We start from the raw sequence: 15997 nt of genomic DNA, 5'->3' as shown, positions 1-15997 counted from the left end.
AATACATCATATCAAATATTGAATATTTTCATCATATTTGTACTGTGTACTTGAGCTTGTGTCCTCAAAAGTGACTAGACCTCAGCAATTTATAACTAGTTCTACCAGAAAGATGAGATTTTAACCTTTTTTGGAGTATTACTAGTTATTGTTTATGGCCCTCTAATAATAAACCATTACTTTTGGGGATTACGTAGATTACATTTCGATTACATTTAGTTACACTTAATGTAAGGAAAACAAGTTTGACTAAGATAGTGGGGTTCAATGCTGTTTACTCCATCCACACTCTGGATTCAATGCCACTTAGGGATTCAAACATGATTTTGAGAATTAGATCTCACAGTCTCACATCAGAATTAGACGACCAGGCATTAACCCAGAATTCTTAAGGTTAGGCATTAACTCAGAATGGTTAAGGTAAAGGTTTGGGATATGCTTAAAACCAAAATATAAAAAACAACTTTCTATTGATGGATTTGAACATGCAATCTTTGGAACCAGAGGTAGAGACAAACCTGTCCACAACCTCCTTGCAAAACCTAAACCTACTTGAAGGTAACAGTTGCCCATAGTGGCCAGGTTCCATGTAATCTCACAATGTCCTCAGACATGGATGGACATCAAATACTGACTTGTATCACAGGTGACCTGCCTGGGTTTTGAACATGTTTGCTGAAAGTTACCAACCACATTTTTTGCTCTGTTTTTTGGGGGAGTGACTGTAATGCTATTACTGATTCATTATGTGCAATCATGGACCTGAAAGTGAATTTGGCCAAAACATGATCATTATTCTGTATGGATTGTTAAAATATGCTGCATTACAAAATGACTGGAATGTATCGCTGGAGCATTAGTGATTAACCTTCACAGCACATATAGGCTACATTTAAAGGCTCAGTACAGTCAACAATGTGATGTTCCTGTGTTTTTTATGTATTCACACTATGTGGTTGGAAAAATACTGTGAAATTGTGAAAATTAGGATAATGCCCTTTTAGTATAAGAGCTGTTTGAAAAGACTGCCTGAAATTTCAGCCTGTTTTGGTGGGATGGAGTTTTGGCCTGCCTGGTGACATCAGCGGGCGGGAAATTCGTTAATCAACCAATAAGAAAGAAAATTCCAAACTAGAGGTCTGCATGGGACTGATTTCTTCATCCCGCTCCCACTTGCCCACACCCACAGCTTTTCACACCCGGCAGCACCCGCTGGCTGTCTAACTCCCACACGCTAGAACTGGTCCCAGAACCCAACAGCAGTCCCGCAATCTTATTTCAGGCGTGACGTAGCTCACTTACCAGTCATGGTCTCAGCTATGTTGTTCAGATAGAGAAATATGGGTGATCAATATTTTATGTAGTACATCATAGCCTAATCACATTTAGGAAGTACAATTCCTTGGAAAAATAACTTCCCCATGCTTCTCCGTCCATGCATAGGCTATAAATGACTATTTAATTGAGACCACACGTGCACCTGATCTCGCACGTATGGCTACAGAAATTGAAGCAGTAAGAATTATGACAGCGACACTTGTTACGTTTTACATATAGGCTGTGGCCTACCTTTTAGGAGGACGAATTGCAGGCAGAGACAAATAATTGGTTAATCAATACTTATTGAAAATGAAAAGGTGCAACGCTCACCATAGTAGTCTAACCTATGTGCACGTTGTGCCTTTTCAATGATGATTAAATGTTTTGATTGCACCTCGACTCACGTTGGTTCAGCACCCTCCACTTCTTTCCATTATCAACATTTATTTACAAACACTGTTGTAAACTACAGTCTAATCATATTTCAATTAATTTCGTATGTAAGTTCACTGCTACGTGATTCTCCACCCATGCAGGCAGCCTACTCTATTTCAATGAGACCACACATACTAGGCTCACTTGAACTCGCACACCCAACTAATTAGGTGAGGAGAGGGAGGCTACTGAAGTTCAGTGTCTGAATAATGCATATAAAAATATGTGTTTTTAATACAATTGGTATGCTAACGCATACAAAGCAAAAAGACGAATGTTTACAAATAATCTGAGGGACAACAGCATGAAAAATGCAGATGCAATGATCTCTGTCGGGAGAGAGAACACCATCTATTATTCCAAAGCTCTTTGCCAATAACAGATGGTTTTCAGTTTTCCCCTCCCCACTCAGACCACTCCCAGACAATTCTAGGAGAATTCTTGCTTGAGAAGTTGCTCTTCGCTAAGAAATGTAGTTTATTTTTCTTAATTGTTGCCCGGAAATGATTTGCTATTGAGATAAAAATGGCTGCATTGGACCTTTAACAAAATACAGAATATTAGTACAAGGACATGAGTCTATGTTTAAACCCATTATGCGTCTTTGTTTGTTAATGTAAAGATGATGTGTGCATTAAAGATTTTTATTGACAATTCCTTGGGTATCACTATGACTGGGGATAATATTACAGCATATTATTCAGCTAATGCCTCAGCTGATGCAAATGTTGTCCTGTAATTACTGGCTTCTGGTAAACTGCTCCTTCATTTCCCCTGCAATAATATAATAGTCTTCTAGAAACGCTGATTACTTACACTCAAATGACAGCATGCCAATGATCTTTGGCTAATATGCCTAATCCTGAGGAATGAACATCCAAAATTAGCAACAATATCCATCACCTTCAGAGCGCTCTCTGTTTTTTTCTGAATGTGCAGTTCTCTATTTCTCTCTGCCATTATAACACACTATTAGAATCAAACCTCAACAGCTGTGACGTCATGAGACATGAAAGATCAAATTGTTTATAATGACATATTTTACAATGATCCTGACTCATGGTGGTAGTTAATATAAGGCCTTCGTTATACTGTAGTTAGACCTATGTACCGTACTACAGTGAGTGTACAAAATATTAAGAACACCTGCTCTTTCCATGACATAGACTGATCAGGTGAATCCAGGTGAAAGCTATGATCCCTTATTGATGTCACTTGCTAAATCCACTTCAATTAGTGTAGATGAAGGGCAGGAGACAGGTTAACCTCTAAAAGTCTAAGCTGTTGGGGGGGGTTCTATTAAGCTAACATGGAATTGTTTTAAGAAGGTCACAATTTAGCTACTTGATTTTGAATTTTAGGACTCCTTTAGGTATATTGAAAAAATATAATTTGATAAAATATTGAATTTGGCTTAAATTACTTACTACTATAGCCCATAGCAATGCATTGAAAAACATATTCATAATTGTCAGGAAAGACAGTCAAAAAATAAATCATAAGGATTAAGGTTTTTAAGTGTCTGTCCTATATCTATATATATTTTTTTACACATTTAACCCCTTATTTTTGTTGGCACAAAACTACCTCCATATATCCATTAATTTGTATGGGTTACGTTCAAACGAGTCCCATGACACGTATGGGGGTTGTAGCGCAAAACGGAGAACACCATCATTTTCTCACCTTTCCATAAAGTCGTCACATTAGTAGGCCAAGCCGTTCGGACGCTACACAGGTTTTCATGAGAAGACCCATTTTCGAGCTGTTTCATGGTCTAACAAACACCGCTGTAGCTCGGCCATCTTCCACCACAGATGCGGAAGGCCAACATAGGGGGATGTTATGGATTGAGACACAGCCAATAAAAAGAAGACTGTACGTACATACCCCAATCAGAAGTCATGGATTAATGGCAACATCCGCAATGATCTAAAGGGTAGAGCTGATGCCTTAAAGGAGTAGGACTCTAAACCCAGACTTTTATAAGAAAGCCCGCAATGCCCTCCAACGAGCCATTAAACAGGCAAAGATTCAATACAGGACTAAGATTGAATCCTACTACTCCGGCTCTGAGGCTCGTCAGATGTGATAGGGCTTGCAAACTATTACAGACTACAAAGGGAAGCCCAGCCGTGAGTTGGCCAGTGACCTGAGCCTACCAGACAAGCTAAATAACTTATATGTGTGCTTCAAGGCAAGAAACAGTGAAGCATGGATGAGAGCACCAGCTGTTCTGGACAACTGTGTGATGAAGCTCTCTGTAGACGATGTGAATAAGACCTTTAAACAGGTCACCATTCACAAGGCCAGACGGATTATCAGGACGTGTACTCATAGCATGCAATGACCAACTGGCAAGTGGCTTCACTGACATTTTCAACCTGTCCCTGACCGAGTCTGTAATACCTACATGTTTCAAGCAGACCACCATAGTGCCTGTGCCCAGAACGCCAAGGTAACCTGCCCAAATGACTAACGACTCGTAGCACTCATGTCTGTAGTAATGAAGTGCTTTGAAAGGCTGGTCATGGTTCACATCAACACCATCATCCCAGAAACCCTAGACCCATTCCAATTCACATCCCACCCCAACAGATTCACAGATGACACAATCTCTGTTGCACTCCACACTGCCCTTTCCCACCTGGACAAAAGGAACACCTATGTGAGAATGCTCTTCATTGACTACAGCTCAGCGTTCAACACCATAGTGCCCTCAAAGCTCATCACTAAGCTAAGGACCCTGGGAAGAAACACCTACCTCTGCAACTGGATCCTGGACTTCCTGATGGGCCACCCCCAGGTGGTAAGGGTAAGCAACAACACATATGCCATGCTGATCCTCAACACGGGGGCCCCTCAGGGGTGCGTGTTTAGTCCCCTCCTGTACTCCCTGTTCACCCATGACTGCGTGGCCAAGCACGACATCAACACCATCATTAAGTTTGCAGACGACACAACGGTATTAGACCTATTCACTGACAACGATGAGACAGCCAATAGGGAGGAGGTCAGAGACCTGGCAGTGTGGTGCTAGGACACAAACCTCTCCCTTGATGTGATCAAGACAAAGGAGATGATTGTGGACTACAGGAAAAGGAGGACCGAGCACACCCTCATTCTCATCGACAGGGCTGTACTGGAGCTTCAAGTTCCTTGGTGTCCACATCACCAACAAACTATCATGGTCCAAACAAACCAAGACAGCTGTGAAGAGGGCACAACAATGCCTATTCCCCCTCAGGACACTGAAAAGATTTGGCATGGGTCCTCAGATCCTCAAAAGGTTCTACAGCTGCACCATCGAGAGCATCCTGACTGGTTGCATCACCGCCTGGGATGGCAACTGCTCGGTATCTGACCGCAAGGCGCTACAGAGGGTAGTGCGGACGGCCCAGTACATGACGGGGGCCAAGCTTCCTGTCATCCAGGACCTCTATACCAGGCGGTATCAGAGGAAGGCCCAAAAACTTGTCAAAGACTCCAGCAACCGCTGTCATAGACTGTTCTCTCCTCTATCGCACGGCAAGCGGTACCGGAGCGCCACATCTAGGTCCAAAAGGCTCCTTAACAGCGTCTACCCCCAAGCCATAAGACTGCTGAACAGTTAATCAAATGGCTACCCGGACGATTTGCATTGACTCCCCTCCCCCCTTTTTAAAGCTGCTGCTACTTGCTGTTTATTATTTATGCATAGTCAGTTTACCCACACCTACATGTAGTTTAGTAAATATTTTCTTAACTCTGCATTGTTGGTTAAGGGCTTGTAAGTAAGCATTTCAAGGTAAGTTTTACACCTGTTGTATTCGGCGCATGTGACAAAAGCCTTGAGACAATTGAGAAATGAATTGCGTATGTGTACCATTCAGAGGGTGAATGGGCAAGACTAACACAAAATACTTTCTTGAGCAGCGGTCACCAACTGGTCGATCGTGATTGACTGGTCGATCTCCAGTGCATTCCTAGTCAATCGCCAAACATTTCTGTAAATATCCCAACGATTAAACCTTGTGTTCCTATTGTGTTTTTCTCAGGTTGCGCGCCGGTAAGGCGAACTGTTGCCATTTTGAACATTTAATGTGTCTGAAGGTACAAACTCTGCCTTCCCGGCGGGCCCTGAAAGCAAATCAAGTGCATTATAGGCCTACCGCTGGCCAATCAGTTGGCTCAGATTACTGTGTCTGGAGTAACGTAGCAGGCATAAAAGAAAGCTACAGCAAAGTTTATACTGTGAGATTTCAAAACTTTTAAAACCATGACTAGAGAGAGACTGTCAACGAATATGTCAAAGAGCTGCTGTTTTTATGAATGAGTTCATGTTTAAGTTCTTACTCAGCACTGTCAACACTTTGTATTCAATACTTAAACAAGCCATAAAATTGGTGTTCTTCCTATTTCCACTCAGCACTACAACAAGCACTGCAGCAGTAATGAATGAGTAGGAATGTGTATATATAGGCTTGCGTTGTTGTTATTATTAGCAGCTTGGGTATTTTTTAATGTCAAGGAATATTTCCCTTTCTCTGTTTGTAGGAGTAACAACTTTAATTTGTGCATGAGGCAGAAATAATGTGGTTCGATTCGTGTTTTTCGCCATCATAAATCACACCGCATAGCCCTTGGCATGTATGGATCTGTGCCATTTACTTTGAACTGGACTGTGTTTACAGCATGAGCGGTTGTGCGCTTGTTTTGAGATCAAAGCAAGAGCTGCATGTAGCCTCATGTGCACATTTTGTTCATATCTTTGCTAGTTAGTTATAGATAATTTATTTGCCCAGTAATAGATAATGTTTAGTCAGTAATTGAGGAGTGATTGTATCCTACAAGAGCACAAAATGTATACATTTCTCAACATCTTTGAAAAGCAAGTCAGGTAAAAGAGCTTTTTGTCTTAAAGGGGCAGTTTGAACAAGCTAAGTAGCCAATAGGCAGAGGGTAGTATAATTTGTATGATTCTTTGTAATATTGGTACGACAATAATAGTGCTTTTTATATAAGTGGTTTCTTGCATCAAACAACACAACAGCATTTTCAGTCACCTCCTCGTCTGAAGGACAAGTGGATAAACATCTTAATGTCAAGCCCTGTATGTTTTTTTCTAGTCTCATGGAATGTAGATCTACATTGAACACCACACATTGGCTGCTACTGTAGGCTGAATGATAGAACAGCTATTTATTTATGTGTTAAAATGTTATGGGATGCATTTTCTCAGTTGTATTTGATGGTAGGCCACTCTGGTAGGCCTACATTATGATCAAATAGCCACAGTAGCCTACATGGTCACTTTTAAAACTGTAACTTGTGGGTACAGCCTCAGTGTTAACAGTAAACGCGCGTTTGAAGTTGCACAGGATTTTCACAATGTTCAAGTCTGCGCTCAGCAGACCTGAAATTTGCTCAGTGGTGGAAAGAATTTGAGGGAACATTGGTAGTAGGTGCCAGGCGCACCGGTTTGTGTCAAGAACTGCAACGCTTCTGGGTTTTTCACACTCAACAGTTTCTCTTGTGTATCAAGAATGGTCCACCACCCAAAGGACATCCAGCCAACTTCATACAACTGTGGGAAACATTGAAGTCAACATGGGCCAGAATCCGTGGAACGCTTTCGACACTTTGTAGAGTCCATGCCCCGGAAATTGAGGCTGTTCTGAGGGCAAAAGGTAGGAAATGCAACTCAATATTAGAAAGGTGTTCCTAATGTTTGGTGCACTCAGTGTATTCCACGTATCAATTCCATGATACCTTTTACCACCTCTTTGACACATTGACCACCAAAGTAGAGGGAACGGTATCTTCTAGCATGATGAATATAACTTCCAACATATATAATAGTGCAGTACTACGCACAGTACACAATAATGTGCAATAATGAAAACTAACTCTGCAATTATCAATTCATATAAATGCACATGCTGTTAGCCATAGCAAGCTCCAATTTTGACCACCACAGTGTTATTCATATCATTACTTTCCTATCCTATATTTAAGCAATAAGGCCCGAGCGGGTGTGGTATGTGGCCTATAGTGTACCTGAATACTTATTGTCTGAAACCCATGTTATATGAGACTGTATACCATGGGTATGACAAAACATTTATTTTTCCTGTTCTAATTACGTTTGTAACCAGTTTATATTAGCAATAAGGCACCTCTGGGGTTTGTGGTATATGGCCAATATAGCACGGCTAAGGGATTTATCCAGGCACTCCATGTTGCGTTGTGCATAAGAACAGTCCTTAGCCATGGTATATTGGCCATATACCACACCCACTTGTGCCTTATTGCTTATACCACAGCTTTCAGCCAATCTGCATTCAGGGCTCGAACCACCCCAGTTTATAATACACCTGAAGCAATTGAGGTTCACTATGTTTGGCATCATCTATGGGGGCACAAAGGGTTGAATGCCACAGGCCAGCCAACCACTATAAATGCACTGAATGCACTATAACTCATCACACCATCCAAAGGTCCTCTGCTAAGCACATTCCCCAGATCCTCTGATAAGCACATTCCCCAGGTCCTCTGCTAAGCACATTCCCCAGATCCTATGATAAGCACATTCGCCAGGTCCTCTGCTAAGCACATTCCCCAGGTCCTCTGCTAAGCACATTCCCCAGGTCCTCTGATAAGCACATTCCCCAGGTCCTCTGCTAAGCACATTCCCCAGGTCCTCTGATAAGCACATTCCCCAGGTCCTCTGCTAAGCACATTCCCCAGGTCCTCTGCTAAGCACATTCCCCAGGTCCTCTGCTAAGCACATTCCCCAGGTCCTCTGCTAAGCACATTCCCCAGGTCCTCTGCTAAGCACATTCCCCAGGTCCTCTGCTAAGCACATTCCCCAGGTCCTCTGCTAAGCACATTCCCCAGGTCCTCTGCTAAGCACATTCCCCAGGTCCTCTGCTAAGCACATTCCCCAGGTCCTCTGCTAAGCACATTCCCCAGGTCCTCTGCTAAGCACATTCCCCAGGTCCTCTGCTAAGCACATTCCCCAGGTCCTCTGCTAAGCACATTCCCCATGTCATCTGCTAAGCACATAGAAACACTTCAGTGAGCGGTAGGCTACCTCTTGTCTGAGAAGGTGAAATTGAATGTGCACACTGGCTCTCTCAAGGTGAGTGCATTACAGATAGAAGCACACCACACAAGATCTATAACTATACTGAAGAACACTGGTGAGCATTGATACAGAATCAGTCCAGATGAATGGCAGTCTCACATCGCAGATAACCAATAGCTTTTTGTCTCTGGGACTTCCCATCTCATCTGTAGGACACTACTATTTACCACTTCCTGACAAGCACAACAAAACAAATACTCACCGCCCTTTAAGGTGCTCTGTGCAACTCCACCAGCAAATAGCCCTACATGTCTACATCCCTGTGAGTAAACCTTTAAAACTCTTATGATGTGATACACTCTTATCACATGCAGTGGCTCCTTAAGACAAATGTCCACTGCCAATTAAATTAATTTCACTGGTGTCTCCATGCAAATGACTGATAAGAACCTTTGTGGAATTCCTTACAGAATCGCAATGTGGGAAGAGAGACCCTGATCAACCCAGTAGATTATCACCTGCTAATTATTTCTACCAGTTAATGGGAAGGAGCAATTTACACACATATGGACTATTTTCTCCCCTTCAGACATTAGTAATAGCTGGTCTAATCTTAAAATCCCGATAGGCTATTCTGATTTTTATATGCAATGATTTACATGAACTTATACTCATGATACATACATTATGTAAGCAAAACCTATACAGTGCTTTCAGAATGTATTCAGACCCCTTTTTCCACATTTTGTTACATTACAGATTTATTCTAAAATTGTTTAAATAATATCACATTTACATAGGTATTCAAACCCTTTACTAAGTACTATGTTGTAACTCCTTACAGCCCTGGGTCTTCATTAGGTATGACACTACAAGCTTGGAACACCTGTATTTGGGTAGTTTCTCCCATTCTTCTCTGCAGATCCTCTCAAGCCCTGTCAGGTTGGATGGGGAGCATCGCTGAAGAGCTATTTTCAGGTCTCTCTAGAGATATTAGATTGGGTTCAAGTCCGAGCTCTGGCTGGGCCACTCAAGGACATTCAGAGACTTGTCCCGAAGCCACTCCTGTGTTGTCTTGTATGTGTGCTTAGAGTCGTTGTCCTGGTGTGGACCCCGCCCTGTGCAACTGGGTCCTGGACTTCCTGACGGGCCGACCCCAGGTGGTGAAGGTAGGAAACAACATCTCCACTCCGCTGATCCTCAACATTGGGGCCCCACAAGGGTGCGTTTTCAGCCCTCTCCTGTACTGCCTGTTCACCCACCACTGCGTGGCCAACTCAATCATCAAGTTTGCAGACGATTTGATTACCGACAACGACTAGACAGCCTACAGGGAGGAGGTGAGGGCCCTCAGAGTGTGGTGTCGGGAAAATAACCTCTCACTCAATGTCATCAAAACAAAAGAGATGATCGTGGACTTCAAGAAACAGCAACGGGAGCACCCCCCTATCCACATCGATGGGACGGCAGTGGAAAAGGTGGAAAGTTTTAAGTTCCTCGGTGTACATATCACCGACAAACTGAAATGGTCCACACACACAGACAGTGTGGTGAAGAAGGCGCAACAGCGCCTCTTCAACCTCAGGAGGCTGATTTTTTTTTGCTGATACAGTAGTGGTAGCAGTGGAGGCAATAGCACATTTGTACCAAGGGTATGGAGGCACACATTTTTTAAAGACAGTATTGACACATGGCTTAGAGGTCTAGCTGTCAGCTTCTGAATTACAACTCTTTTTGTCTTATTAAATTGCTGAACAAGCTGACTCTTACGGTAAGACCACATGAATTTCATGTGATCACATGTGAGGCCACATGTGATAACATGATCCCATGTTAAATGAATTTGAAATAAATGTGACACCACTGGGATGCAAAATTTCAACATGTGAGAACATGAAATTACACGTGACAACATTTGAGCACATGTGAAAGCCCAGATGTCAAATGTCATTTAATTGACATACATTCAATTTAAACGATCATGGTCCCCCTGCAGGTTTTGTCTAGTTCAATGTTTGTTCCATGGACATCCCCAAATATGTTTTTAGGATATTCTCAGAATGTTGTGTCATGATCCCCTGGAGGTTTTCATCAAGTTGCTGTGAAAATACATTAAAAGGTGTTAATGTTAAAGGACAGTATGATGATTATTTGGGACTAAACCTCACTTGGGATTTGAACTCCCTCTTGGTTGCTAGCTTCCTGAAGATCCTGCTGAAGCACCAGGTCTATGGACATAATGGAGATTGGCTATATATTGGCTATGTATTGCCAATAATACATTTCTGCACTTTGCCTAAAGTTGCAATAAAAATAAAGTAAACGTATACAACAACTTGAAGCTGTTTATTTCTTTAAAATAACAGTATGCTGCTGTATTCTTCTGTCAATTACTATAACAACTTGTACTTTAAACACAATTGGGACTCATCCTTAAATTGAATTTGAGTTAATAACCTCTTGGTCACTAGCAAACTGAAATTTCCTGCTACATTGAAACGACACCACCAGATCTTTGAGTGTGAAAGAGATATGGCCACAGACTTATTGGTAAGACTGCATTTCTGCACTTTGCTAAAAGCTGCCCAGAATCAAGTAAATAATTGTACAATTATCCCCAGCAACATAACGTCATTATAAAACTATCAGGACTCAAGGGCATTCTTTGGGGATTTGAACTTGCAATGTCTTGAGTAGGAGTGCATCGATGTTTCTACAGTGCCACCAGGTTCCTCCTTACTGCTTGGAACATATATTAACACACTCTCAAAAAATAAGGGTATGGTTAGGGTACATTGTTGTACACTGGGTTACAAAAAGGTCAAAGGTACACTTCACAGGTACACATATACACTCAAATGGTAGTTCGGTGCCTTGTAGGTATGGGAGATTTTTCTACCCAATATTTTAAATATACTGTAAGGTACGAACATCACTGCACTTTCCATTAAAGGTGGGGGCAATGTACTGGTTTGGTCTCATTAGCATGTTTGGGGGCGTGGTCAAATATGCATGTCAACGATCAGTGGAAGTGTTGTATCAGTTTAAGGGTTTGATGGTTATGCCAATGCAAGTTGAGTACCTCCTTGGTCAGAGAATTTGTCAGTAATCAACTGCACTGTAATGAGACTATTGTGCTGTTTCCAGTAACGGCAGCTTGTTACTGTGAATTTGATATTTGTTAACAGGAAACATCTTGTCAGTAAGTTACTGTAAAAGTCACAATAACGTACTGACATTTCTCCTGACAACATGCACATCACTTGCTGATTGGCAGCCTATCTTTTGGTCTCCCATGAAAGGGAATGTCATTCCAGTTAATGTGTTCTAGGGTATTCATAAACATACATTTTGTACACTGTCAGTTCTGCCACCTTGTTAAAGGCTGACATAAGTCCATGTGATACCAAAGAACCATATGATATTAAATGTATTGCTAATCACCATGTAACTGTGATGCTCCCTTACCTACCAAACCGTCAAGTCAGTGAGTGATGGATTAGCTACAATAAGATACTGTGAATTTTACAATAACCGACTTATAACTATGAACTTCCTATGAACCAGCAGCCATTAAACTTGTTGATAATGCACAGTACCCATTTAACTGCGCAGCGCTTGAGCACCAACAGTGTCACAAGAAGTGCTTTAACTTCATCAACATAACGATAAAACCACTTAAACTGGTTCAACACATCCACTGATTGTTGGAACAAATATAATATATTTTAGACCTTACCCCCAAATATGCTAATGAGCCACTGCCAGCACATTGCCCCACCTACATTTCAAAGCGCAGTAATGAGTGTACCTAATGCTATGTTCGTAACCAAGTACTAGTTGGAACTTCTCCCACATGCTAACCTCTTCCACATGCTGATCACCTACTAAGGAAATGACCTTGATAACAGCAATTTTCAGCAGTTAAATGTAACAACAAAACATTATATCTAAAAAGCTATCTATTAATATGGTTTTTGAACTCTACATTTTCTTTACAAGCATGATAGCTGTACTTTAAGTTAATGGATGACACAGCTTGTTGGCCATTAGCCAATTGGCATTTCTCAATGAGTTCAAAGCACATGAATGCATTGAACTGGTATTCACAAATTCACAATTGGTGAATTCCCACCTTCCACATGGTTACGAACGCAGCATTATATTGACTACATCGGGTAGAAAATTGTAAAATTATGCTAGATTGCCCCCACATGTACCCTAAAATGTATTGACCAGTACCGTGTGAGTTCCTATGTGTACCTCTGAAGGTACCTTATGTATCCCCCCTTTTCTCCCCAATTGGTAGTTACAGTCTTGTCTCATCGCTGCAACTCCCGTACGGACTCGGGAGAGGCGAAGGTCGAGAGCCATGCGTCCTCCGAAACAACCCAACCAAGCCGCACTGCTTCTTGACATAATGCACATCCAACCCGTAAGCCAGCCGCACCAATGTGTCGGAGGAGACACCGTACACCTGGCGACCGTGTCAGCGTGCACTGCGCCCGGACCGCCACAGGAGTCACTAGTGCGTGATGAGACAAGGATATCCCTGCCAGCCAAACCCTCCCTAACCCGGATGACGCTGGCCCAATTGTGCACCGCCCTGTGGGCCTCCCGGTCGTGGCCAGCTGCGACAGAGCCTGGGCTCGAAACCAGAATCTCTGGTGGCACAGCCACTGCGCCACCTGGGAGGTCCCTCTTATGTGTATCTTTGGCCTTTTTGTACATCAGGGAACAACACTGTACTGCAACCGTACACATATTAAAGAGTGTGTGGATATATGTTCTTGTTAACAAATAACCATCTGGTGGCATTGCTGAGACATTAATGCGCTCCGGACCAAAAGGTTTCGATTTCAAATCCCGAGAGCATTTATGCACATTTCGGGCTAGATTCTATCAGCTCTGCTCTAACAGACACCTACATAGCGGTTGTTTTGGTGGCGCCGGTTAGAGCTGTCAAATCCACAAGTGACTCCCTGGCATGAAACCTAAAGCAGACATTGCAATTGGCTGCACAGAGCTGTACTAAGAGAAATTCCATGCAGCCTTGTTTAGAAGTTGGAACACTGTGACATGTAATCTACATCTCGATTAGGCTGATAGAAATCCTAATTTTCTTTAATGATTTAAAATTTAAGTGTCATTATTTCTATATAGCCTACACTTTCTCGTTCTAGAATTCTAACCCGAGGAGGACAGGTGTAGCTTTGTGACAATGACCACACGAGCAGCTGCTCACCAGTTTAACAGGTCTAACGCAGTTACACCTCTGACACCGCCAAAACAACAGCTATGCAGGTGTCAGCAATCGCGTGCTTGATCTGATTAAATCTAGTCCTAATGTCAAGTGTCCCTGAGCACTGTTACTTTTTAGTTGGGGTTGTCAGATAATCGCGTGATGATTAACTTAATTCCAGGCAATTTTTAGCTTGATGTGATAACATGAAACAACACTGTTAGCCATTGCTGTTATTTTTGGCATTGTGACGTTTCACATGTAAAATCATGTGAAAATGAGTTTGCAAATGTGAAATGTCACATGTGAAGGATTCAAAACCATGTTTTCACATGTGAAATGTTTTGGAACACGTCACATTTTATATTTCACTGAGGTCAAAACCACTCTGTAAAATACAGTCCTGAAGATCTCCTGATGCCAAAGTCACCCATCAGCACCACTGAAGCATAAAATCTCTGCTTCTATGGATTGGACCATTCGGGGCAATAGTTAGGCTACTTCTCGGGGATGGGAATGTATAGGATGGCAAAGCCCCACTATAAAGGAATCACCAAGGTCAAATGTTCTGTAGGAACACACCCCTCACCCCTTTCTAAAAGTGTAAGAACACTTAACCCGACTTGCCATTCAAACAGTCAAGTCTCTATTTAAATATTGTTTGTGTGTGCATGCGTATGTGTGTGTGTGTGTGTGTGTGTGTGTCTTATCTTCATCTGAGCGTCTGTGACGATAGTCTGACATGAAGTGACAAGCTGTCATATATTCGGGGAAAAATAGTACTATTTAGTAAGACGGAATTGAGGTCGACATTGAATTTAACTTGGGGAAAGTTTCTCTGACGATCTGTCTCCCTTACAAATCCAGTAAAATGTCCTGTATTCTCTCTCGGGTGGCACTGCCAACACCGATGAATAAATAAGTTATAATAGCTTGGCTACCTAATTAATTTTAACATACCTTAGGTTACATTAGTCTGGTTCATTATTACAGATAAATCCACTATTTACAGTATTGTGCTCAACAAATACGCAGGAGCTAATCAGTACAGGTATCCACCCCTTCATCTTCAAAAATGCAGCGTGGCTGATGCTTGTGAACACAATGGACTAGTAGACAAAACCCGTGAAATCATCTACAACACATTGATTGATAATTGACATTCAGAACCAGCCAACATAATGACCCGTTACCTTCGGCAAGCAGACGCATCGCATGAACAAACGAGGAGTCCAGGGTATCTTTTTCGGCCATCAGCTCCGGTAAGTATTTCTCCTGATCCATGGCAAGTGCCTCTCCTGTTCACCGATTGTGCAGGTGAGTCGACAAAAGTGATGAGCTTCCGAATGCGCGTCTCTCTTCCAGTTGGTAATTGTCTTTATAGGTACCGCAAGAAAAGCCGTAAGGAATCTCTCCAATTTCTTGACTGAGAATTGAAAGGAATTCAGAGCTATAAACACATCTCCCCAAATCGCGCTCAATCGCTACTCTCTCCTGAAGAACCACCCACCTTAGCTACAGAGGGACTGCGTGGTGATTCCCGCCCCTCTGAAACATGATTGGCCATATCACAGGACAGACTATTCGCAAACAACAAATCTCTACACTGTTATGATATTACGATGTTGTAGTAGGCAACACCGAAAATGTTCCTCCCTCCCCCACTGTCCATGGTGCTGAAAATGTCTCATTTGGAAGCAAGCAGTTGGGTGAAGATAGGCAACACAATGCACCTCTTTTATATGAATGAAATGCCATTTCTTAGGCTATACATGTGTTGTGTCCTTGTCTTGTCATTAGTATTCTATTTATTTTACTATACATATTTTGACAACACGTGTGGCAGGTGAGAACTGCATGGCCAGTCTGGAATTCGGTTGAATGTATGTAAATCAAGAGACGTCTTACACTAATCAAACACCTCAAGGCAT

At 42.2% G+C, this 15997-nt stretch overlaps 1 protein-coding gene across 3 annotated transcripts in view; it reads right to left on the bottom strand.

The window, feature by feature from the left end:
• khdrbs2 (KH domain containing, RNA binding, signal transduction associated 2) overlaps positions 1–15630 on the bottom strand; it is a 124305-nt gene extending 108675 nt beyond the window's left edge. For 2 of the 3 annotated variants that reach the window (XR_006083900.1, XM_024430251.2), the window contains exon 1: positions 15260–15630. Coding sequence is in view for 2 of the 3 variants with exons in the window: in XM_024430251.2 (XP_024286019.1) it covers positions 15260–15350 (91 nt within the window). In the remaining variant the exon portion in view is untranslated. The remainder of the gene's footprint in view (positions 1–15259) is intronic. The other variant, XM_024430243.2, reaches the window with a different exon arrangement.
• Between the last annotated feature and the right edge of the window lie 367 nt (positions 15631–15997).

This window comes from Oncorhynchus tshawytscha, linkage group LG01, assembly GCF_018296145.1.
Source record: "Oncorhynchus tshawytscha isolate Ot180627B linkage group LG01, Otsh_v2.0, whole genome shotgun sequence".
Classification (NCBI taxonomy): Eukaryota; Metazoa; Chordata; class Actinopteri; order Salmoniformes; family Salmonidae; genus Oncorhynchus; species Oncorhynchus tshawytscha.
This window is presented reverse-complemented; position numbering and strand designations above follow the sequence as displayed.